At 38.8% G+C, this 24,542-nt stretch overlaps 1 protein-coding gene across 1 annotated transcript in view; it reads left to right on the forward strand.

The window, feature by feature from the left end:
* Nucleotides 1–238: 238 nt before the first annotated feature.
* Nucleotides 239–24,542, forward strand: part of AQP9 (aquaporin 9) — a 50,647-nt gene continuing 26,343 nt past the window's right edge. Inside the window, exon 1 of the mRNA XM_010836814.1 lies at nt 239–594. Coding sequence (XP_010835116.1) covers nt 484–594 — 111 coding nt within the window. The 5' untranslated portion in view covers nt 239–483. The remainder of the gene's footprint in view (nt 595–24,542) is intronic.

Here is a 24,542-nt window from a genome sequence, read left to right on the forward strand (position 1 = left end):
ATATGTGCCTGATTTGACAATTCCAAGCTACACTTCAACCAACCATTTCTAAATAGAAAAAAAAAAGTCAGAAGCTTGCAATTGTGCAACATGTAAATCTCTCCTGGACTGCAGCCCATCGCTGTGGTTTGGCAACGACGCAACCAATACATCTCTTTTCTCATCTCTTGAAGAAAAAAAAAAAAAACAACAGAGAAAAAAAGTACCATGAAAAGAAAGGTAATGATTAATCCATCAGGCACAAAAAGGGTTGTTTTCAGGATTTCAGGTTCTACCTCGCCATTTCAAATAAACAGCAGCAACCACGGAATGACGACTTCACCACCAGAGGAGTAAACCCCGGGTTCTAATTGGGACTGGATAACTGAATCAGACATCACCAGGAACCTGTGAGCAGTTGTTAAAAACTTTTATGTGCCAGTGAAGTAGGGATCAGCAGAAGCAGGTGTTGGTGAAACGAGTGGTCTTTGAAGAAGCCCCAAGATGCAGCCTGAGATGGAACAAAAGAAAAAAAGCTTGAAGCAGAGATTGGTCTTGAAGAACACTTTAGCCAAGGAAACGCTCTCCGAGTTCTTGGGTACATTTATAATGATTGTGAGTATTTTCTGATTTCCTGAATTTTGAACCAAGGATGCCTCACTTGTAACCTAGCTGATGATAAAAATTATCTTTGTTTTGAGTTCATCATTAGACTCACTTCTTTCAGCAATCAGCAAGTTACTTCCAGGCTGTTTGGCTACTCAGTGGCCAACATTTTAGGTTTCTGCTTATTCACTCCATTTAGCCACGAAAGTGGATGAGAGAGGAAGAGGGGCATGAAGTACTTTCTTCATTTTACAGATTTACTCAGGCTCTAAAATGACTTTGTGACTAAAGTTAGCTGTTAGAAAATTTTTCCCTTTGCTTAACTGATTTATACTCTGCTTATTTCCCCAAAAATGTTAAGCTGATTTATCAATAATCAATAAATATGGATGCCAAGAGACAGCTTGTTATCACAAGTGCTGGCAAAGATTGTGTTGTCAGATCACTTGATTTTTACTAAATTAAAATATGCACTAATTTATTAGGTAGAAATAGTGTACTGTGCAATGGTCCAGCTGTAGTTTTATATTATTCTCCACCTTTATTTAACTCAAACTAATCTCTAAAGAGTTTCAATTAGACAGTTATAAAAAATTGTCAGATATAAAGGAAGGATGTATTCTAAGAAAATTTAGAGGATTTTGCCTGAAGATTTGCATAGCTATTAATAAAAGTCTGGAAAGTTTACTTAAGTGACATGGGCTCTAGGTTTTCATCCTGTTGCATGTTCCATCATTCTCTGTATCTTGAATTTTTAGCTGGCCTCAAACCATTAGTGAGAAAAAGTTAAATGTGTGATTATTTTCGTGAATAGTTGCTACTGATTTTAACTTGCTTTAAAACAACAAAAATCTGCTCAAAGATTCCCTACTCCATTTATGAATAATTTCATTTTTAAGATTATAGAGGATTATCCATAAACTTTGTACATTAAAAGTTCTTGGGTGATATGCATCATGGTGACTATAGTTAATAGTATTATATTACATATATGAAAATTGCTAAGATTATATTTTAAAAGTTCTCATCACAAGAAAAAAATGTATAACTATGTATGCAGATAGTCATTAGTTAGATTTATTGTGATGCTCATTTTACTATATAAACAAATATTGAATTAGTATATTGTACACCTGAACTATCATATTGCTATATGCTAATTATACCTCATTTTTTAAAGTCCTTTGATTTGTGTAAATACATAACATTTCAGGAGACTAATCCAAGACTAAGAAATAAATATGGACTCAAAAAATTGAATTAGTGTAAAATGAGACAGAGCAATATGTTTTCTGGTTTCTGAAAACCTCTTTGTACATGATTCATTCAAGTATCTTCAAGGTATTAGGACAATTTCTTACACTCCCTCTTGACCATCCTCCCCTCTCATCTACGTGACTTAGTTAGATGGGGGCAGTGTTGGGGAGAAGGGCGTTGGAAGGAAAAGAGAGAGAAAATAAAAGTCCAAGATTCTTCTGATTCTAGTCACTCTTTACTGAAAAATTGCCCTCAGGGAGTCAGAAATCCTGTGGTCATGTTCCTTGACAATTTGGTCCCAAAGGGAAGAGTGGTGGTTATCCCAGCCTAACTTTATCCTCAGGGTGACCTGTGAAACAGAGAAGTGAAGTAAATTCAGTTACAATTCTAAGTGCTCTGCAAATAAAATAGAGGAGGAAGTGAGCTAAACATCTGTGTATTTTGTAACCAGAAAAAGTTAAAACCCTCTTTATTTCTTCATAAGAATCTATTTCATAATCTCATCCTGTCTAACTGAGTAAATGAAAGCGGCTTTTAGCCATTCACTATTCTGCTTATGCAAATAGTAATGTGTCTTCCCCTACAATTCAAGGTGGGAGCTACAGAAATAATATCTTGACAACTGTATGCTGAAAAATTAAATTTTGTATCTTCCAGCTAAAGCCAATCATTTCCTGAAATGTTCGATTTCTATTTATACTGTTCTAAAATGAACCCTGATGAAATCTTTCTGATTATAATATTCAATTTTGTTGAGGCTTGTGGGGATGTATAAACAAGAAAATTCTGCAAAAATATGTTTTTTCAATATACATGTAAATTAAAATTTTGGTTTTTAATAAATCTACATGGTCTTGCTCAAAGCTTATCCAAAGTAATTATTTCTGCTTTATTAGAAAATGTACATTTTGCCTTACTTTCTCTAGTAAAAAGTTTGCATGTTGATAAGGCATGGAGCAAAGGGAGCACTAAAAAATGGCAGCGTGTATATGAAGGACTCACTTTATTTGTAAAGATAATTTTCACCCAGACACTGGGAGTCTGATGCCATCTTCAACCCAATCTTGAAAAGTGCTCTTAAGGGAAGCATCTCAAGCTCATTCACACTGTGGTATAAATGACTGATAAGGGCTACTGGTAGCTTTAAGGGAAGAGAAGTTCCATGAAAAATTCTCTGTATATTAAAATAATTAAGTCATAAGCTAAAAAATTAGCTCTAATTTGGCTTTTTAGACATTGGGATGGATGGTGGTGGTGGTTTAGTCGCTAAGTAGTGTCCGACTCTTGTGAACCCATGGACTGTATCCCACCAAGCTCCTCTGTCCATGGGATTTTCCCAGAAAGAATACTGGAGTAGGTTGCCATTTCCTTCTCCAGGGGATCTTCCCAACCCAGGGATCAAACCCACATTGTCTACATTACAGGAGGATTCTTTACTGCTGAGTCACCAGGGAAGTCCAGACATTGGGATAGGCAGGCCTTTCTGCCTTTACTGGTGTGAGGAAGACAGGTTGCAGTGCATCTTTCCTATCACAGAAAAGAGGTTTAGAAGCACTGAGCTGCAAATATGGGGAGTAAGTAATAAGTATCTACTGTTTGTTAGCTTCTTTACCTACATTTATCACTCATAAACAGTTGGAGAAATGAGGGCTCAAAGAGATGAAGTAGCTGCCCAAAACCAGTGGGTTTTGCAGTGAACTGGGGTTCTTTCTAATTATAGCCCCTACGCTTTCCGCATACTTCCACCCATTGCTGGAATTCCTTTGGTAGTGTCCCTGATAGATAGTAAATCAGACTCTGCTTTAATATTTCCATAGACTGGAGCCTTGAGTTAACACTGTGTGCATATGTGTTTAATTAATGAGCACCTGATGAGACCAGATCGTTAGTTGGGCCACCAAGAAGAAAAAAACTACTCAATTCAGGTGGACTGGTGTAAAGGTAAAGGCAGAGAACAATCTTCTCAGCCCCCTGCATGTGGGCCCATGACGTGTGGGTTTCAGGTTGCGCATTAAATATACACTACATGTAAAATTCCTGACACATGAAGCTCATTACATGTTAGCTCCCTTTCCCCTTGATCCTTCTGCTCTTTTACTTGAGAGTCTTTGTAGTATTTAAAAATAGCTGCTTTGTCCCCTCCTGGGCATCGTGCCCATACCTTTCCCTAGAATTGACTACAGAACTCTGCCCATACATAAAAGAAACCCATCAATGTGTGTTGAATTAATAATTCCTTTAGGAGGCTGAACTTCCCAAGATCTCTCATCATTTCTCACAGGATCTATGTTCACTCCTCACTATTCTGTATACCCTCCACTCTCTCCAAACATTCCAGGATTCTTTGATACAGAGACCATCCTATTGAAGATGCTAAGGTGAACAACCCAGCCAGGGGCCATATCTCCCCTTATGTTGGAAGGACATCCTTCCAGGGCTGGACTTAGGAGTGGATGGCATCTACTTGTATATTGGAAAAGACCTTACATTTTTTCCCTCACCCTGTCAAGCCTGTACATTAGACATCTACCTTTTGGCCTATCTAAAAATGAAATAATGCAAGTACTTTTGCTAAAAGTAATACCTTTGATCTGTGCCCTGAAGGGAAATAGAAAGTGCAGAGGCTGGTTACAGAAATTATAGGGCTCTCAAATGATTATTACAAAGTGTGCTCAGATCTTGGAATAGGTCTGGTCCATATTAGGAAGCTGTTGAAACTAGAGAATATAGGGTTAGCATTCAGTGTGAAATAGGAAAGTTCTTAAAATTAGCCAGTTCTTAAACTAAGGCCACTTTGCAGGGTGTAATTTAGGGCAACCCTGGCCTACTACATTATCTGGAGTTCCTAGAGACTGGTAGGACAACTATGAGGTAAGAGTAAGGGTGGATGTCCTTTGCCCTTCTTGTTGGTGGGAAGCTAAGGCACAGGCTGATGCAATTATAGGTCCTAGGAATCAGCATGGAGCCCAGTAGTCCTGTCTTATACACATATTGTGCCTTGGGTTTCCACTCTGCTTTTCCTCTAAGAGGCATGGAGTGTTTTTTTATCTGGGCTGTTGCTTATTTTTTATAACTCTCCATGGAGAGGAGGGGGAGAGGGAGGGAAGAAGGGAGGGAACGAGAAACATGATGAACTCCATTTTGCCAGATGGGAAAACAGATGTAACACAATCAAGAGGTTCACCCAAGGTCACCCAGCCCATGAACATAAGAGCTAGGCTTAATATCTTGACTTCAGTCATTCCTAATCTATTTGGTTGGCCAAAAATTTCATCTGGGTTTTTCTATTACATCTCACAAAAACTTAAATGAAAATTTTTGGCCAACCCAATACCAGTATTCAATGAGAATTAACACCTTCCATGTGGAAATCCAAGAGAACTTTGTTAATTTTATAGCCTAAAATACATTAGACAGTATTGTGTCAAAAGATTATTATATAGGACAGACATGACCATGACATGAACATTTCATAGAGGATCTATTAGCATGAAGTTTTTAGACTTCTTAAATGGCAGTCCACTCTGGTATTCTTGCCTGGAGAATGCGATAGACAGAGGAGCCTGGTGGGCTACAGTCCATGAAGTCACAAAGAGTCAGATATGACTTAGCAACTGAGCACCCAGGCATGACCACCTACAAACACGTTCAAACCCCCTGTAACATCAGAACTCTAAGGTGGTTCAACCATCTCTTCATGGCTCTAATAAACATGTTGGCCATGCATGGCACTCTGTTCTTCCCCTAATATTTCTATTTTGTAGATCCTCCTCTGTGAGACCAATCTGTGGCTTAGAACAAAGGAACTAAGAGGAAGGGGCCCTTAAGAGACTTTATAAATCTTCTGTCTTCCTCTCTGGCTGGAAATGCCCCTGTCCTGTCTTCTCTCTGCTTGGTTCAACCTCGTAGCTTTGCAAAGCTGCGCCCTACTCCAGGCCTACAACCTCCAGGACTGTGGATCCCACAGAGCTAGAGTTGTCAATGTGCTGGCCAATAATAGGCCGGGAGCCTCTGTTGATCTTGGATGGCTTGTTTCCCAGAGCCGTGGAAGGATCCTCATCCATAGGCCCTTGCACTGGGATGAAGTTGTCTCTGTTGTCTGATCCCTGTGTCTTTCCAATGAGGAAACAGAGACCCATAGGCTCGCTCACAGAATTCCATCAAATGCTCTTTCTACCATAGCAGAACATGGGAAAGAAGATCCATCGCCAACGCTATCTGCTTATTTTATTTATTTACAGTGTATGTCTAGTACTCTGCCTTTCCTGCATCTGTACTTCTGCATGTGGGTGCTCTGTCACTTTAAGAAAGCCCAAGGTTCTAAATCTGAAGTGTGGAAGAGCCAGCCATGAGCTCTTATGTGGGTTCTTGCCCTGTGCCTTCAACACCAATGCAGAGGGGCCTGAGGTGGAAGATTCTCTCACTCCAGATACAGTTATGTAATGAAGTCAAAGGATGCTGAAGGGCATTAACACTCACTCTAATCCTGGAAAAATCTAGTGAGATAAGGAAACTGTTCTTATTTTACAGGTGGGGAAATGAAGGCTTAGTATATGGAACACCTTGCTTACAGGCAAATGTGTGGTGGAACTGGATTTAGAATCAGATCTCTCTGGGTTCTCTTCATTCTTGCACGTGCTTTTGCACTTTACGTACTCTTGCCTGGAAAATCCCATGGACGGAGAAGCCTGGTAGGCTGCAGTCCATGGGGTCGCTAAGTGTCGGACACGACTGAGCGACTTCACTTTCACTTTTCACTTTCATGCATTGGAGAAGGAAATGGCAAACCTCTCCAGTGTTCTTGCCTGGAGAATCCCAGGGACGGTGGCGCCTGATGGGCTGCCGTCTATGGGGTCGCACAGTCGGACACAACTGAAGCGACTTAGCAGCAGCAGCAGCATCGCCTCTCATGACAATCTATGTTACTATTTTGGATGTTTCATAAACTTATATGTGTGGCTTCATAGTTTTTATACCTTCTACCATTTGAGATTTTTTTCCCTTGAAGACATTTTTTGAGATTTATCTATTTGGGGCCATGTTGACGTGGGTGATTCATTTTAACTGTTGTGCCGGACAGCGAGTGTGTATATCCATTCGCGTCATGAACTGTTAACGTTTGCAGCACGTCACTGTTACCAACTCTGCTGTTAAGGACATCCTGTTCAGGCCTCCGGGTACATGAGTTCCTCTTTTAAAAGTGGGTTTTTTTGGCCTTGGGTGTGTCGATCTTCACCTTTATGTGTATTTTAACATTGCTCTCCAAAGTGGTTTCAAATTTATACTATAGGCAGTAATATCAGAATTCCCATTTCCATATACTCGTCAACTCTTGATATGCTTCAACTTTCTATTTTTGTCCATTTGATATACAGGAAATGAAAGTTCACTAGAAATTTTAATGAATTTCTAGTGCAGTTGATCTTCTCATGTTTACTGAATTTTGAGATTTTTTGCCTCTGGAAATTGCTTCTTCAGATCCTCCGCATATTTTTTCTTTGTTTTGTTTTTCTACTTTTTCTTATTGGTTATAGGATACTGATAATTAAAACCAGACATGAAAAATATTTTGTGTTTTAATTACAGCTTAATATTTTGCTTTTCACATTTAGATGCTTAAATTATTAGAATTTTTAAAAAATTATTGAAGTATAGTTGATTTACAAAGTTGTGCTAGTTTCAGCACAGTGATTCAGTTACATACATATACATATATAGGTATATATATTTTTCAGGTTCTTTTCCATTATAGATTTTTATAAAATACTGAGTATAGTTCCCTGTGTAGAATTTATTTTGGGGTAGAATGTAGAGTAGGTGTCTCTTTATTTGGAAGGATCGCAAGTTGTTCCAGCACCATTTTGACTAGTCTGTCTTATCTCTACTGGTTGTAATGCCATCTGTATTATATACCAGTTCCCATATAAATGTGGTGTATATCTAGACTTTATTCAGTTCCATTGATCTCTCTGTCCAAACCCATACCACTGCCACATATTTTTGTTATAATTGCTTTCTAAATAATTTTTGTTATCTGGTGTTTTTCTTCCTTGTTATTTTTTTTAATACTGTCTTAGCTATTTTTAGCCTTTTAGTCTTCCACATGAATTTTAGGATCTGTTTATCAAGTTACATACATACCCTGTAGAGATTTTGACTGGAATTGCATGGAATTTACAGTATTCTGGACAGAACTGACATTTTGAAATGGTGAATCTGCTCACCCATAAATAATTCTTCATTCATAGGTCTGCTTTCATATTTCTTTCCAAAGTTTTATAATTTACTTGGTATTAGTCATTCATTTATTTTTGTTTGATATAGTTCTAGCTATCTTCTGGTTATGATCACTGCTGTGAACAGTACCTTTTAAATGATATTTTCTAATTGGTTATTACTAGTGTTTAGAAACAATACTGAGTGTTATATATTGATTTTGCATTCAGCAAACTTGGTCATTCTCTTATTAATTCAAATAAGTCCAAGATTGTCTTAGATATTCCATATAGTTCAAGGCTGTCAAATTTGAGTGCCACTACCCATATGTGGCTACTTAAATTAAAATTAATCTTAAATAAAATAAGAAATTTAGTTTCCACCCTTCCTAGTTCTATTTTATGTGCTCAAGAACCATATATGACTATTGACTACCATATTGGACAGCAGAGATACAATAATAGAACTTTTCACTCATTGAAAAATATTCTATTGGACTGTACTGACATAGATAATACCTTTTTCTCTGAGAATATGGGAGTTTTTAATTTTCTTCCTTTTTAGTCCTTAAATATTTAATTTCTTCTTCTTATTATAATCAGAACCTCTTGTTCAATGTTACTAGAAGTTATAATTGTGTCATTCTTGTTCTATCCTCAACTTTTAAAAATCTGCTTCGTATATTTTACCATTAAACAATAGTTGCTGTTGGTTTTGGGTAGACATTCTTGATGTGAGAAAGGAAATTCCTATCTCTTTCTCATTTACTAAAACTCTGATTAGGAACAATTGTTGAATTAAAAAAAAAATACATTTCTGCATCTATTGAGATAACCATATGGGTTTCTGTTCTTATCTGTTGATAAAGAAAATTACATTGATAAATATTTTTAGTGTTAAATCATCCTTACATTCCTGAGATTAATTCTCACCTAATCACAGCATTTAGTTTGCAATGTTTTATTAAGGATCTGGACTATAATTTCAATTGTTATATTGTCCTGTCTACTTTTATTACCAGCAGCATATTAACTTCATGAAATATATTGGAATTTTTTCCCACTTTTTGTTTTATGGAACCCTTTGTATAAAATGAGGATTATCGTTCATTAAAGATTACTTAGCATGTGAAATGAAAAAGAAAGAGAAATGTTTGAAAGTAGATTTCTCTAAAGCTATGTTTCATTTAGATTTTCTGTTATTAATTCTATTTTGGCAATTCATTTTTTCCAGAGAACTGTGCTTCATTTCTGTTTGCAAATGTAGTTTTTAAATTTTTTTTAATATTTTCAAAATTAATATAGTGAAAGTAGTAATTTTGAAATGATTTTTCATAGTATTGGCTTCCAGCTTTTAAAAATCTCTGCTGTACCTGTGATGCCCTTTAATCTTCATTTATTTTTTAATGAAATATTTTGATTTATAATGCGCTAATCTCTGCTATACAGCAAAATGACTCAATTATACACATATATGCATTTTGTTCTTTAATTTTTAATGTGGTTTCTATGTTTTCCACTTAGCTTCTGCTTTGACATTTCTTACATCCTCGCATTGAGTTGATTCTCGCATCAGTTTTATTTCTCCCTTTTCTCCTCTGCTTACTCTTTCTATTCTTTAAGTACTTATCCTTACATTTAAAAAAATGTATTATTGCACTAACAAACTTTAAAATGAATTAACATCTCTTTCCTTCTGAACAACACAAAAATGTTATAAAAGCCTAATTGTAATCAACTACTCCATCTTATGGCATTATTATCTAATATTATACTACTCATTGTGCTTAATATTAGTGTTTTGAATAGTGAATACTTATTTGAATTTACTATCAATTACCAATTTATTTGTTAATCATTACTGCATTCACCCTTTATTTTCTTTCAGATGCTGGCTTCTTTGTGCAGTAAAAAAAAAAAAGCTTTCTTAAGGAAATTTTTCAGGAAGGTAGTCTTTGTTTGTCTGACTATGTCTTTATTTCACTCTCAAGCTTCAATGATAAATTCGCTGATAAGTTTTAGGTTGATGATTGGTTTTCTTTAGCAATTTGCAGGTATCATCTCAGTATCTTTATTATTGCTATTGACAAGTCTATTATTGGTCTAATTTTTGTCCTTAATAATCTGCATTTCTCTGACTACTATTACAAATTTCCCCTTTTCTCCTGAAACTTTACTATAATATGACTAGGAATGAATTTATTTTTTTTTTTGTAGTGCCCAGGATTCATTGTTCATCTTCAATTTTAAGATTTGCAATTTTCACTAATTCTGGAAAATTCTCAGCTTTATCATCTTTTCTCTCCTCCAGACTCTATTTTTTTCTTTCAGAATTCCTATTATACTTGTATATATGCTTGATGCTCTCACTTTTTTCATTACCTCTCCCAACCACTTTGACAAATCCATCTAAACCTCTCCATGATGAATTTTGTGTAGTGCTCTCAAATCTGCTGATTCACTAATTCCCTATTCAGTTATATCTAGGCTTCTGTTTAATATGTTTATTAAGTCTTCTGTTTCCTTAATATGTTTTCATTTCTAGAAATTCCATTTGGTTCTTGTACTTAATTGTTTTTATTTTCTCTCCTTATGTGTTTTTTTTTTAAATCTGTTTAACTGAAGTCTAACATATTTACAGTATTTTATGGTATTTTATTCCCATCATCTCAAGTTTGGGAGTTGGTAATCCTCCTGCTTATTTTATCCACTGCTTCATTCACAAAGGATCATTTCCTTTAGTGTTTTGTGAATTTGTATTGTAAGCTCTTTAGGAAGGTTTATTCTTCAGTGTGGGAAATCTTTAGGGCCCAAATTATGGCGTTGCTCTTCCAGGACAGGTGTGCATTTGCTTCTGCTAGGTTGCCCAGGTATATCACCAACCAGAAATGATTACCATAAGGTGGAAAACTGAAAAGGAGAAGGCTGATGGGTAGGTGCAGTGGTGAAGAGCTCTCCACTCCCTTTCTCCCACCTGGAATATGTGACCTTGAGTGACTAGGAAACCCTATCAGTTCAGTTCAGTTCAGTTCAGTCGCTCAGTCGTGTCCGACTCTTTGCAACCCCATGGACTGCAGCACACCAGGCCTCCCTGTCCATCACCAACTCCCAGAGTTTACTCAAATTCATGTCCATTGAGTCGGTGATGCCATCCAACCACCTCATTCTCTGTTGTCCCCTTTTCCTCCTGTCTTCAATCTTGCCCAGAATCAGGGTCTTTTCAAATAAGTCAGTTCTTCACATTATGTGGCCAAAGTATTGGAGTTTCAGCTTCATCATCAGTCCTTCCAATGAATATTCAGGACTAATTTCCTTTAGGATGGACTGATTGGATCTCCTTGCAGTCCAAGGGACTCTCAAAAGTCTTCTCCAACACCACAGTTCAAAAGCATCAATTCTTCAGTGCTCAGCTTTCTTTCTAGTCCAACTCTCACATCCATACATGACCACTGGAAAAACCATAGCTTTGAATAGATGGACCTTTGTTGACAAAGTAATGTCTCTGCTTTTTAATATGCTGTCTAGGTTGGTCAAAGCTTTTCTTCCAAGTAGTAAGCATCTTTTAATTTCATGGCTGCAGTCACCATCTGCAGTGATTTTGAAGCCCCCCAAAATAAAGTCTGTCACTGTTTCCGTTGTTTCCCCATCTATTTGCCATGAATGATGGGACCAGATACCATGATCTTAGTTTTCTGAATGTTGAGTTTGAAGCCAACTTTTTCATTCTCCTCTTTGACTTTCATCAAGAGGCTCTTTAGTTCTTTGCTTTCTGCCATAAGGGTGGTATCATCTGCATATCTGAGATTATTATTATTTCCCCTGGCAATCTTGATTACAGCTTGTGCTTCATCCAGCCCAACGTTTCTCATGATGTACTCGGCATATAAGTTAAATAAGAAGGGTGACAATATACAGCCTTGATGAACTCCTTTTCCTATTTGGAACCAGTCTGTTGTTCCATGTCCAGTTTTAACTGTTGCTTCCTGACCTGCATACATATATCTCAAGAGGCAGGTCAGGGGGAAACCCTATGCTTTCTCCAAATGAGGCTGAATCTCTTCAAATCCTTAGACTCTGAGTCAGTATCAGCTGAAGAAGGACTTCCCTGCAGTCTTCCCCTTATCAGCAGTGAACATGAAGGGCCAGACTAACTTGGGAAATTCCAGAGTTCCAAAGGACCTGGGGAGAAAAGTCTGTTCTGAGTCACTGATCTAAGGGCTGCAGACTCATAAAACCACATTTGATTCTTTCAAAAAATAAACTCTGTGATCCCTGAGTTTTAATTTTGTCCCAGAAAACTTGCTATTTTCATTACTTTTGAAAGGGAAGTATTTTCGTTTTTTACTCTCCAGAAGTATAGCTGCTTAGTTTTTAGTGACAAAGTTTGTTGCAACATGTTCTCATTACTTGACAAGAAAGGAGAATGTGGGATGAAAGCAGAAGCTGGCTCCTCCTTATTTATCAGCCTTGTGATGCAGAGGACTCATAATATGAGGACTATGAGGGAGGGAAGCCTCATAGAAATGAGATCACAATCCATAGAATCAATCAGGATGTAAAAGCACCCAGTAGTCACTTTATGCATCTAGTGGGCAGTTTATTTCATGTCTAAGTTAGGACTGCTATGTTCACTGACCCTGCAAAGCAAAGCAAATGCTTTAAAAGTAAATATGCCAGAATGTGCACCCCACCCCCTAGCCATCTTGATAGCTGATACACTCTAAGCTACACAACCAGGACAGTCAGTCAAGACCAAAAAGGACCTGAGGGCTTAGTCCTCATCCTAGAATAAGTCTACATGGCTTAATCTCTTTCTTTCCAGGAAACCTCCCCCTAAATCCTATGCCTCTATCAACAGGTAGTTTAAAGAAATTGGAGTGTACTGCTGTAATGGACTCTTAAGCAGCTGTTAAAGATAATGAGGCCAATATTCATATGCTGATATAGAAAGACTCACTAAGCTTTTAAAATGAAAAAGCAGGTAGAAAATATTCCCATTTATATAAAATGTACACACGTTTAACAGGATACACCAGAAAATATTGTTGTTAGTTACCTGTAGAGAATAAAATATGAAATCTGGAGTGAGAAGGACACTAATTCTCATATTTTATCATATGCCCTTTATAACTGAAAATTTTCTACATGTTCATGAATACTTTCTTCATTTCTCTGCTCCCCATAAAAGAGCTCACTCAGCGGAATTTATCTCTTCCAAGTGATTTAGGGAGTTGCTCAAACTGTTCTGAAGAACACCAGTTCTGTAAAATGCACGTAAGAACTACATGAAAGAAAATGCTGTCCTTCCCAAATACACTTTGGAAACCAAGCTAAGCAGTTTTCGCAACTGTAGGAATTATTGGAGCCTTTAACCTTCACTGTAAATCTCTAAGAGGGACTAGAATATACAGCTGTCCCCAGACTAACTTGGTGAGAACCCCCATTTTGTGAGGAGCGTCTCATGGAACTGATGATCCATGGAACATACGTTAGGAACTGCAAGCTCTGGAATGAAACTAAGAAACAAATCAGGGCTCTAAACCCTTCCATCTTCAAGGATCTTCCAGATTGAGAGTGACCTGAAATATACTTGACTCTGAATGAAGTGAGAATTGTCTTCAGCAACCTCCCATCCATACCCATCACACTCAGCCCCTTATCCTGATATGAACACACACACACCTTAACAAATTATCCATTAGTTTCTTATTCTGACCCCTATTCTGGCATTATTTAGGGTGAGCTGAGGGAATGAGCGACTGGGTGCAGATCAGAAAAGGAGGTCACTATTCTTTTCAGCTTAGTGGAAATAGTGGAGTTTAGCCACCTCTCATTTCTGAGATCTGTGTTGGTTCTGGGTACTCTTCTACTTAGAGAGCTGTAAGATTGGCCATTTGCCCATTCACTTGGTTCTCAAATCTCAGATTCCTCTCTTTTTATGAGCCTGTCTTAATATCATCTCTTTTGAAGTACAACTGGTTCTTAGAGGTGATTGATTGTGTTCTGATATTATCTCAGGTTACACGCCACCCAATACTTTATTTTTAACCAGAATGTCCAGATTTCAGTGTAAGTTCTTTGTGACTATTTTTGTTATGAGTGAGAAAGTTTTATTTTCCAATTGGAAATCTAACCAACTGGAAAGCCGTGCATAAAGAGGCATTCTGTCCTAATAAAGAAACCAAGTAACCCCAACGAGATAGCAGCAGTTGTCACAGGAGAAACACAGGACTGGGAAGCAGAGAAGTTGTCTCCAGATTCAGATTCCGCCACTTGTTAGCAATAGGATTTTTTGTTAAGTCATCCAGTTTTTCACTTTTTAAATGGGGATTTAATATTGGGAGGAATGTTGTTCAGTCACTAAGTTATGTCCAACTCTTTGCAACCCCATGGACTGTAGCATGCCAGGCTTCCCTGTCCTTCATTATCTCCCAGAGTTTGCTCAAACTCATGTCCATTGAGTCAGTGATGCTATCTAACCATCTCATCCTCTGCTGCCCTCCTTCTCCTTTGACCTTCAATCTTTCCCAGCATCAGGGTCTTTTCCAATGAGTCAGTTCTTCGCATCAGGTGGCCAAAGTATTGGTGCTTCTATTACGGAAGTAATAGAACTGAGACACTTTGTCCATTGTCTACATGCTGTAAATGCTTGCTCATTCACCCATCCAGTGGCCAAAATTAAGTACAATCAAACCTGGACCTTATTGCTTGCTGCCTCTGTGAATGTGAGAAATTCTCTTGACCTCTTAACCTCTCTAATCTTTGTTTCCTTATATGTAAAGCGGAGACAATAAGAGGAGCTGGACTCATTGGGTCCTCGCGAGAATTAATGGGCTAATATATGCTATTATACTCAATAAGCAGTATTTGTTTCTGTTGTTTTACTATTATTATTGCATGTTCCAATAGACAAAGTCACATAAAATAAATAGGTATATTAATATATAGACAGATGGAGTAGGATGTGGGACTTCTTCTGGTAACAGACACCTACAGCACAGGCTGGAGCACCAAGGTTTGCCGAGACCAGAGTCCTGACAGGTGGGGATTTATTCTTCTTCCTCTCCAGGGACAAAAGACAGAATGCTTACAGGGAGAGGAGACACTCTGACAAGCCCCCAAAATGCCTTTCTTCTCAAGAATAGGACTGTGTTTTTTGGTCTTCCTATTACTTAACCTACTTAGATAAAGTTTTACCCATAGTTAGTCCTTCATTTGAAGATGGCCACAGATGATTCCTCCAGGAAATGGGAGGCTGTCTTGCGTCTCAGGCCAGGTTTGCTAACACCATAGTGTCTGTGGGGCCAGAAAGTTACAAGCCCCAAAATCTAAGTGGGTTTATCTTCCTAGGATTTAAGATGGTACTCAATATCCCCAGAGCTTATTGAAACCAGACAGGTAAGATATCTGAGTGAAATGGGCCTGGTGGAGTTAGGAAGGAAGTGGGCAGTGTACACCATGTCTTAGGGGGCATCTCGTTTGCCACTCAGACCATCTCCACTGTGTCTAAGCAGGAATGAGGTAAAGCTTCAGCAAATATTACAGTTTTGCAAGAATGATCAGAAATCCAGATTTCTATGTGTAATTTTTCTATTTTTAAATACTGGCAGCAATTTCTAAAAATCACCATGTGGGCCAAACAAAGCACATCTTTGAGTCAATCCTATTTAAAGGCAGTCTTCAACCATGGCCCACTAGTTTGTGACTCTGCTCCGAAGGTGTCCTGAACCACATTCTACAAAGACAAAATATTCTCACCAGGAAAGCACAGATGGAGAGATTGTTGAGGGTCTAAGCCTGCTGTCTGATATTACTTGTTTACAAGAGGATTGGCTAATAGAAATCTAAGTCCTACATGCAAGACTGTGTTCCTTTTCTCTTCCACATCCTACCCCCTGGCAAAATTGGTTGAGGCAATAGTGTAAAAATCATTTTATTTCTGGCAATATCAGAAGATAAATTTTGATCTTATATTATCATAGTCAGGTTCTTCATGAGATCAATCTGTTATACGCTCATATGATATATTAATATATCTCAGATTTAATGTCAGGCGGCTCAATAATTGGGGGTATTAATCAAGTAATTCAAAAATCTGAGGAGACTTCAATGTCAAAATTTCTATAATCTAGTTAGTAAGGTTTACAAAACTACATCCCCATGTGCACTTTCCCTAGGCATAAACACTTACACCATTCATGAGTAACAAGCTTGTAACATAAAACTTCATACAGTTTTCATGATTCTTAGCAGTTCCCAGCTCCTAAATCTCCTACTGCTCTGTGAGCTTTGAGAGGCCCTGCGTCTGGTTTTTTGCATCCCTCCTACACCAGGCAGCACGCATGGCACTTAGAATTTTTAAATGTACATGAACAGAGAGGAATGGATGAAGAAAAGTGAATACCAAATCTCAATGAGAGGTATTTGTAGATTTGGAGATCTTTTTTTCCTACAGTTTGATTTTTTTTTTTTTTTGCATTTTTTTTTCTATTTTTTAATTTAAATATATATATATATTTATTAAAAATTTTTACAATGTTGTGTTGATTTCTGCCATACAGCAGTGCAAATCAGCCATAATTATACATACACCCCTCCCTCCCTCGCCTGCCTCCCCCCTCCCATCCCTCCAGGTCATCACAGAGCACCAGGCTGGGCTCCCCGTGCTGCACAGCAATTTGGTTTTTGGAAAGACAGACTTGTGAAATACAAATCTGGACAAATGACTTATTTGGCTCAGGCACAGTCAAGGGCTGTTCATGGAAGTGAAAGAACATCAATTTTGGATGGAAATGTTAATTTGGGATTCAAAAAGATATTTTCACTCGCTGTAAGTCCTTGGGTAAATTACTTAATTTCTTTGGCCTCACGTTTCAGTTTTTTTCCCCCTTAGGTTTTTATTGGGATTAAATGAGATTATTTATGTCATATATATATATATATATATGAGGAGTGTATGTATACATATCTGATAAAAACACATACACTCACCTACCTACACACAAAACAGTTTACTTAAAATATGTGTTGCCACAGATATGTTCTTTTAACACAGACTTCTGTTCTATGAATATTTATATCATTTTATGGCAAATTACCTACAGAAGAATATTTTCATTCAAAATATATCCCTTACCTATTTCCAGGAAGACCTGCAGCAATATAAGGGGAACAGTCACACATGATTCCTGTTCTTGTATCACACTGCTGCTGCCCACAGTGGGCACAAACTGGCACCACTGGGTTAAAGGAGGATATTGGCTTCCTAGACAAGTATTTTAAAGCACTAGCCAGGTATGCTTTGAAGGTACTAGAGCACTTTGGAATGGCCACCTGGCTTAGTTCTTTGGCTCTGATTCAGTAAAAAGTATTAAAGGGGCACGTGGGGCCTGGACAGAGAGGTGGAATCGTTTGACTTCTTGAGTCTAGTCGTTGCGATAGGTTTGAATGCTAAATAAGTGCCCTAAATGTTGGCCAGCTCCACAAGAAATCCACGTGGCTCATGAGTGTGGCTTGTAAGTGTGGAAAAGGCTCACTCCACCGTTCTCTCAGCCAGGAGTGGACAGGCTTGGTCAGCATCAGGGGGAGGAGTGTGTCTTTAGCTGATGACTACAAGACAGGGAGACGCTGTGAGGAAAGAAACAAGCAAAAGAAAACAAGAGGAGGAAAGGTTTCACTCTGCCTTCAGGTCTAATTTCCCCTGGTGAGCATTTGGTCATCTAGTGGAAGCTCTCTCTGCAAGGGGAGTTAAAAATCAAGCACGCAGGAATCAAAAAAATAGGTTGTGCACGAACTGAAAAAGTTGTACTTAATCACCAACATGTCTCATTGATCTCTGAGAAAGGAAGGAAAATGGGGCTGAATAGGATTTTTCTCTAGGTCATGGGAAGCTTCAGCAATAAAGTACAAGTGTTGGTGTTTTTCTGAACCACAGTGACCACATATGTTGTCACCAGAAAAGCCACCTGTCCTGTCACAAAGAGAAGAATCTATGAGGAGGCTTCCAAATGAGCTTCAACCTCAGTACTTTCTCCTCAGACTGTATCTGGTCTACAGGGAGGCCTTTAATACTGGGTGGTTTGGTAATAGATGACTGCTGCCTCCAAACCCTTCCACATTCCCAGACAGTCTTTATTCTCAGTATGCAGATAGGAGAACTGGTATCCCCATCTTACCTCCTGTGGAAAACCCAGTGTCCTCCCTGAAGCTTTCTGTGAATTCTTGGGGACCTTGCTTGCTTCTGATGACTTTTGCTCTGTCCAGTATGTAATGGTTAGGAGCACAGCCCTGTGACTAAGACAGGCCTGCCATCAAACCCTGCTTCTGTCTCCCTTCCTTCTATGATGTAACATTGGGAAAATTGCTTGGCCTTTCCCAATCTCAATTTCCTCATCAATAAAATGGAGATAATAATACTTCCCTTTCAGAGGGATCCTAAGTTAATGGGATGATGATGAAATAATACTGTACCTGTATTACAGCACTTAGCATAGAATTGGCACAAAGCAACATCAAATAGATGGTAGCTAGTATTTGTATTCTTTTACTCACAAACCCTAACCAGATGAGCAAAGATAGTCAATGTCTCATTCAGCCTTTACTACAAATTCCATGACAATGTTTCCCAAGGAGTTTCTTTCAACTTTGAATATTTTCAGGAACTCTATAGGCTAGAAACTGTTTTTTAGTATCCATTAATTCTGAAAATACTGAAACACAAGATTCTAGAAGGTATGACCTGGGTGACTGGGAATGACTGGGGTTACTTCACTCACCAATCTATCTTTTGTAGGAATTCTGCCTTTCAAGTGTCTTTCTTCCTTTTCCACTGAAATCCTTTCTTCTACTCCTGCCCTGCAAAGACCCTGATAACAATAGTATTCACCCCTTCTCTTTTCTTCTTCTTTTTCTTCTTTGTTGTTTTTTTTTTTGTTTTTGTTCTTTTGGCCATGTCATGCAGCTTGCAGGATCTTAGTTCCCTGACCAGGGATTAAACCTGAGCCCCAGCAGAGAAAGCACCAAGTCCTAACCACCAGACATCCAAACACTAAAGCCTTGCCAACTGTGAAATGACCCATCTTTGGAGAGTAATCACAAATAGGCAAAACACCTTGAAGATACAAGACATGTTAATTTTTTCCTTCTTTGGACAATGTTGATGTGCACAGGAAATCACAGATCACTTGTGACAACTACAAAATTCCCCAGTAATCCCTGGCCCCAGAGTACACGCATTTGCCAACATTTTACCAAGGAACCATCAACCTTCATGAACCGTTTTTCTAAAAGGGCTCAGCTTTTATATATCAAGCAAATCTTTTGGGTGTCTTTTAGGCACTGTGTCTTCTGTGCTAGGAATATCTTGGTTAGCACTTTGAAGGAAACAGTAGATACAAAGGAGATTTGAGAAGGGTCATATGAAAATCTGTGGACTCATGAGTCTTTGTCCTCACCTCCAGCGTTTCAGTTTCTGGTAATCACTTAATCATGGGAGGTTTCACACTGTGTCCAGTAGTCAGCCTGTCACAGGATTCATGGCTCAGCTGGGAACTTTCCAACAGTCTCAAGAGGTATGTCTCAGAAATTACACCTCCCACTTTTTACATCGTGCCCCCAAACTAACTTTTTCTCTTGAAAAGGCATTTTGGAGCTTCTCCGGTGGTCCAGTGGTTAAGAATATACCTTGCGATGCAGGGGACTCGGGTTTGATCCCTGGTCAGGGAACTAAGACCCCACGTGCCGCAGAGTGACTAAGCTCGTGTACCTGCACCTGCCAAGGCTGCACACTGCAGTGCCCACGCGCTGCGACCAGAGCCTGCACGCTGCAGTGCCCACGCACTGCAACCAGAGTCCTTGTGCCGCAGCAGAAGATCTTATATGACAGAATGAAGACCCCACGTGCCGCAACCAAGACCCAACCCTACGTTAAAAAAGAAAGAAAAGATATTTCAGGCAGGATTTTTTCCCATTTCTGCTTAGATATTTTAATATCTTTCATAAATACTGTTTGAGCACAGAATATAAAGAAGCACAAGTGACCTGGTGGGCATTATGGTCTTGGTGGAGTGCCATAAGGCAAGGTGGGGATAACATAAAATGACATTGTAAAGACATGATGAAATAAGCAGGAGAGGTCTTTGGGGGCTTCAGTTGCCAGAGAAAAAAGCCCTACAGAAAAGGTAGCATTTTAGCTCAGTGTGAAGAATAGACTGATATGGGCTGGGGAAAATGCAGAAAAGATATTGGGCTGGAAGGGATGGCGTGAGCAGGTGTGCAAAAGTGGAAATGAGCGTCAAGTTCGAAGGACTCAAAGTGAATGGGTTGCCAGCCTGACTGATGGGGAGATTTATTCTTGGGAGAACACTGGGCTGAGAATCATGAGGCATGGCACCAGAGAGCCCTGAGAGCCAGGCTGAGGGGTTGGTGCTGGTACTTCCTGAGCAGTGGGTGTGGGACAGTGTGCAAGTTGGACTTCATCTAGCATGACAGCTGAGTGGGGAGATACTGGAACTGGGGACACAGGCCAGAACACACAGAAGGCCCCACAGAAGCCCACAGAAGAGAAATGGAAATAATTGACCATGGGTGAAGAGAGAGACGAGGAAAGAGTACCAAAAAAAATTCCAGAACATGTGGCTTTGGTGACTGAGAATGACTGAGGGTACCTCACTCACCAGTCAATCTTTTGTAGCAATTCTGCCTTTCAAATGTCTTTCTTCCTTTCCCAATGAAATGCTTTCTCCCACTCCTGCATGCACAGATCCTGATAGCTATGGTATTTACCCCCCTCCTCTTTTCTAGTCTTGCATTACTACCAAAAGCACTAAAATCTTGCCAGCTATGAAATGACCTCACTTTGGAAAGTAATCACAAATACGCAGAACACCTTCAAGTTCTTGTCATTTTCCCACTTCTCTTCTTTCCACAAATTTTAATCTCATGTTTGGAATGAAATAACAGCTATTTATAATTTTGGTCATAGATGTTTTTTCTCTCCCATTTTTATTGCCAGGCAGTGAGTTAGGGGTTAAGTCCATGAGTCCCTTTGCCTGAATGTGTTCACCTTGAATTGGGGTTTTGCTTTTGAGTCTATACTAAAGGCAATAATATCCATCACCTATTATTGTCCTTTGTTGTTTAAATAGTGCCTTCATTAAGGTTGCCCCATTTGAACCTTTGCTGAAAATTCTTATGAAACAAGGCAAACAGGTATTATTTTTTAATAGATGAGCAAGCTGAGACTGAGAAGTAACATGTGCATTTACACAGACACCAAGTGTCATAATTGGAAATAACACCTAGGATCTGGGTATTTAATTACCTTCAATATACTAGATGCTATTGCAAAGTCAAAGAAGTTCATTACATGATCCTGAGTCTTATAAAATTGGGAAAACCAGGCATTAATATGTGAATAGCTGAATTACATCCTGTGGTTAAGTGACCCACTAGATGGCAACAGAAGCAATGAACAGAAGGTATGTGATTAATTACCATGGCATAATATGATGGCATAATATGCTATGATGTACAAACAAGGGAGGATTGCCTACAAAATAGAAAATATTTGCAAACCCTATATCTGATAGGGGGTTAATATCCCAAATAGGCAAAGAACTCATACAACTCAACATCAAAAAACAAATGTGCATTGAGGTTTGACAGAAAACAACAAAATTCTGTAAAGCAATTATCCTTCAATAAAAAATAAATCAAAATTTTAAAATGTGAATAGGACCTGAAGAGACATTTTTCCAAAGAAGACATGGTCAGCAGACACATGAAAAGATATTCAACATCACTAATCATCAGGGAGATGAAAGTCAAAACCACAGTGAGACAACCCAGAGGGATGGTACAGGGAGGGAGGTGGGAGGAGGGTTCAGGATGGGGAACACATGTATACCTGTGGTGGATTCATGTTGATATTTGGCAAAACCAATACAACATTGTAAAGTTAAAAAATTAAATTAAATTAAAAAAAAAAAAGAAAACTATGATGGCATAACCAAAAAAAAACCACAGTGAGGTGTCACCTCACACCTGGGAGAGGCTATCATCAAAAAGACAGCAAATAACAAGTGTTGGCAAGGATATGGAGAAAAGGGAACCTTCACGCACTATTCATGGGAATGCAAATTGGTACAGCCACAAAACAGGATGGGGGTTTCCCAAAAAATTAAAAATAGAACTACCACATGATCCAGCAATTCCATTCCTGGGTATTTATCCAAAGAAAATAAACACTAATTTGAAAAGTTATATGCACCCCTATGTTCATTACAGAGGAGCCTGGTAGGCTGCAGTCCATGGGGTCGCTAAGAGTCAGACATGACTGAGCGACTTCACTTTCACTTTTCACTTTCATGCATTGGAGAAGGAAATGGCAACCCACTCCAGTGTTCTTGTGTGGAGAATCCCACGGGTGGGGGAGCCTGATGGGCTGCCGTCTATGGGGTCGCACAGAGTCAGACACGACTGAAGCGACTTAAGCAGCAGCAGCAGCAAGAGTATTATGCTAGGTAAAATAAGTCAAACAGAGAATATAAAATCAAAATAAATGAACAAACATAACAAATAGAAACAGACTCAAGGATATAGAGAGCAAACAAGTGGTTGCCAAAGGGGAGGGCAGTGGAGGGATGAGTGAAATAGGTGAGGGAAATTAAAGAGGTACAAAGTTCACATTACATAGTCAGTAATATTATAATAAATTTGTATAGTGACAGATGGCAATCAGACTTGCAGAGATCATTGTAATGTATGAAAACAATGAATCATTGTGTTGTATACCTGGAACTGACATTGTAGGTCAGTTGTTGTTGTTGACAGTGTTGTAGGTCAATTATACTTAAATAAATAAATATTTTTTAAATTACTGGGGAGAAATAAGCCAAGGTTTTATAATGTCTGTTCATAGATAAAGGCACTGTGATTTTTTTCTTTATATTTTTAAATATTCCTCATATTCTTTCTAAGAGAGAATTTAGAGAATTAGAGAATTCTCTAAGAGAATCTGTACAGGATTTCAGTCTTAAATAAAAAACATTTTTAAAGGCTTCAAAAAAATAAGGGAGAATTGTGCCCATTCATGGGCTCTGTGTTTTAAGAGAGGTGCTAACAACCTTGAGCTTATCCCAGGTGAGACTCATTGGGATCTGAGGAGCCCTAAGGATCCAAGATGAAGGGAAAAACATTCAGCAGAAAAAAATTCATGGAGGACTTTTCGTTCCCTCCACTTAGTGGAATGCCTGGTGTGTAAAAGATGCTTCTTCTCTGAGGTCCCAAGACTAAGCCAGGAGCTAATGAACAGAAGTCACCAGATAAAAGACTACAACTTCATGGAAGGAAGGGCTCCCAGCCACTGGAACACCAAAAATACATAGAACAAGCTACCTGATGTGGTAATAAGCTCCCTGTCGCTAAAGGCAACCAACATGGGCCAGGTCAATGGTTATTTAAGATGTTGTAGTTTGTGTGCTATCGAATTCAGAAGCAACACAATCATGGCTGAGAGGTAGCATAATGCAGGGATTAAGAATGCAGGCTCTGGAGGCTATACCGTGCTCACCCCCTGGAATCTGGCTAAGCCACACAGAGGCCGCGTGTAGGTGTATTGGCCACCATCCCAGGTGAGGCATCAGTTGCCTGCTGACATCAACCTCTAGGCATGTGACTAAGTGAGCTTTCAGATAATTCCAGTCCTTCAAGTTTTGAATCATCACATCTGATACCAACTGGAACAGAAATAAGATGCTCTACCAAACTTTGCCCAAATGACAGATTCACAAGCAAAATAAACATTGCCATTTTAAACCACTAAGTTTGGGAATAGTTACATATCACTGAATAACTGGAATGCAATGTTTATGTGATGTTCTGAATTTCCATTGATCTTCAAGACCACTTAACAGGTTCTGAGTCAAGTAAAAGGAGGTATTATTTTCAGAAAGGGAATTGGGTACCTTGGGCTAATGAGAGAAGAGAAGGTTTGGTGAAAGAATTGGGAGAATATGAAAGAGGATTTTGGGCAGCACAGTGAAGACTAGATCCATGGCTTTGTAATACCCTCCCTCCCCTACATGGTTTTGTGATTTTCTAAGTCTTCTGGAGAAAGTAGGTGCTGGATCCTGGCATGAAGATAGAAGAGACAGTGGAGGTCTGTGGATGGCAGGCACAGAAGGAGTGGTGGTAGACTTGGGAAACACACCAACCAAGGAAACAGAACAGATTAGCATACTGACAGAATGTGGTCCACTGGAGAAGGGAATGGCAAACCACTTCAGTAGTCTTGCCTTGAGAACCCCATGAACAGTATGAAAAGGCAAAATGACAGGATACTGAAAGAGGAACTCCCCAGGTCGGTAAGTGCCCAATACACTACTGGAGATCAGTGGAGAAATAACTCCAGAAAGAATGAAGGGATGGAGCCAAAGCAAAAACAATACCCAGTTGTGGATGTGACTGGTGATAGAAACAAGGTCC

Source organism: Bison bison, unplaced genomic scaffold (genome assembly GCF_000754665.1).
Source record: "Bison bison bison isolate TAMUID 2011002044 unplaced genomic scaffold, Bison_UMD1.0 scf7180017864066, whole genome shotgun sequence".
In the NCBI taxonomy this organism is placed as follows: domain Eukaryota; kingdom Metazoa; phylum Chordata; class Mammalia; order Artiodactyla; family Bovidae; genus Bison; species Bison bison.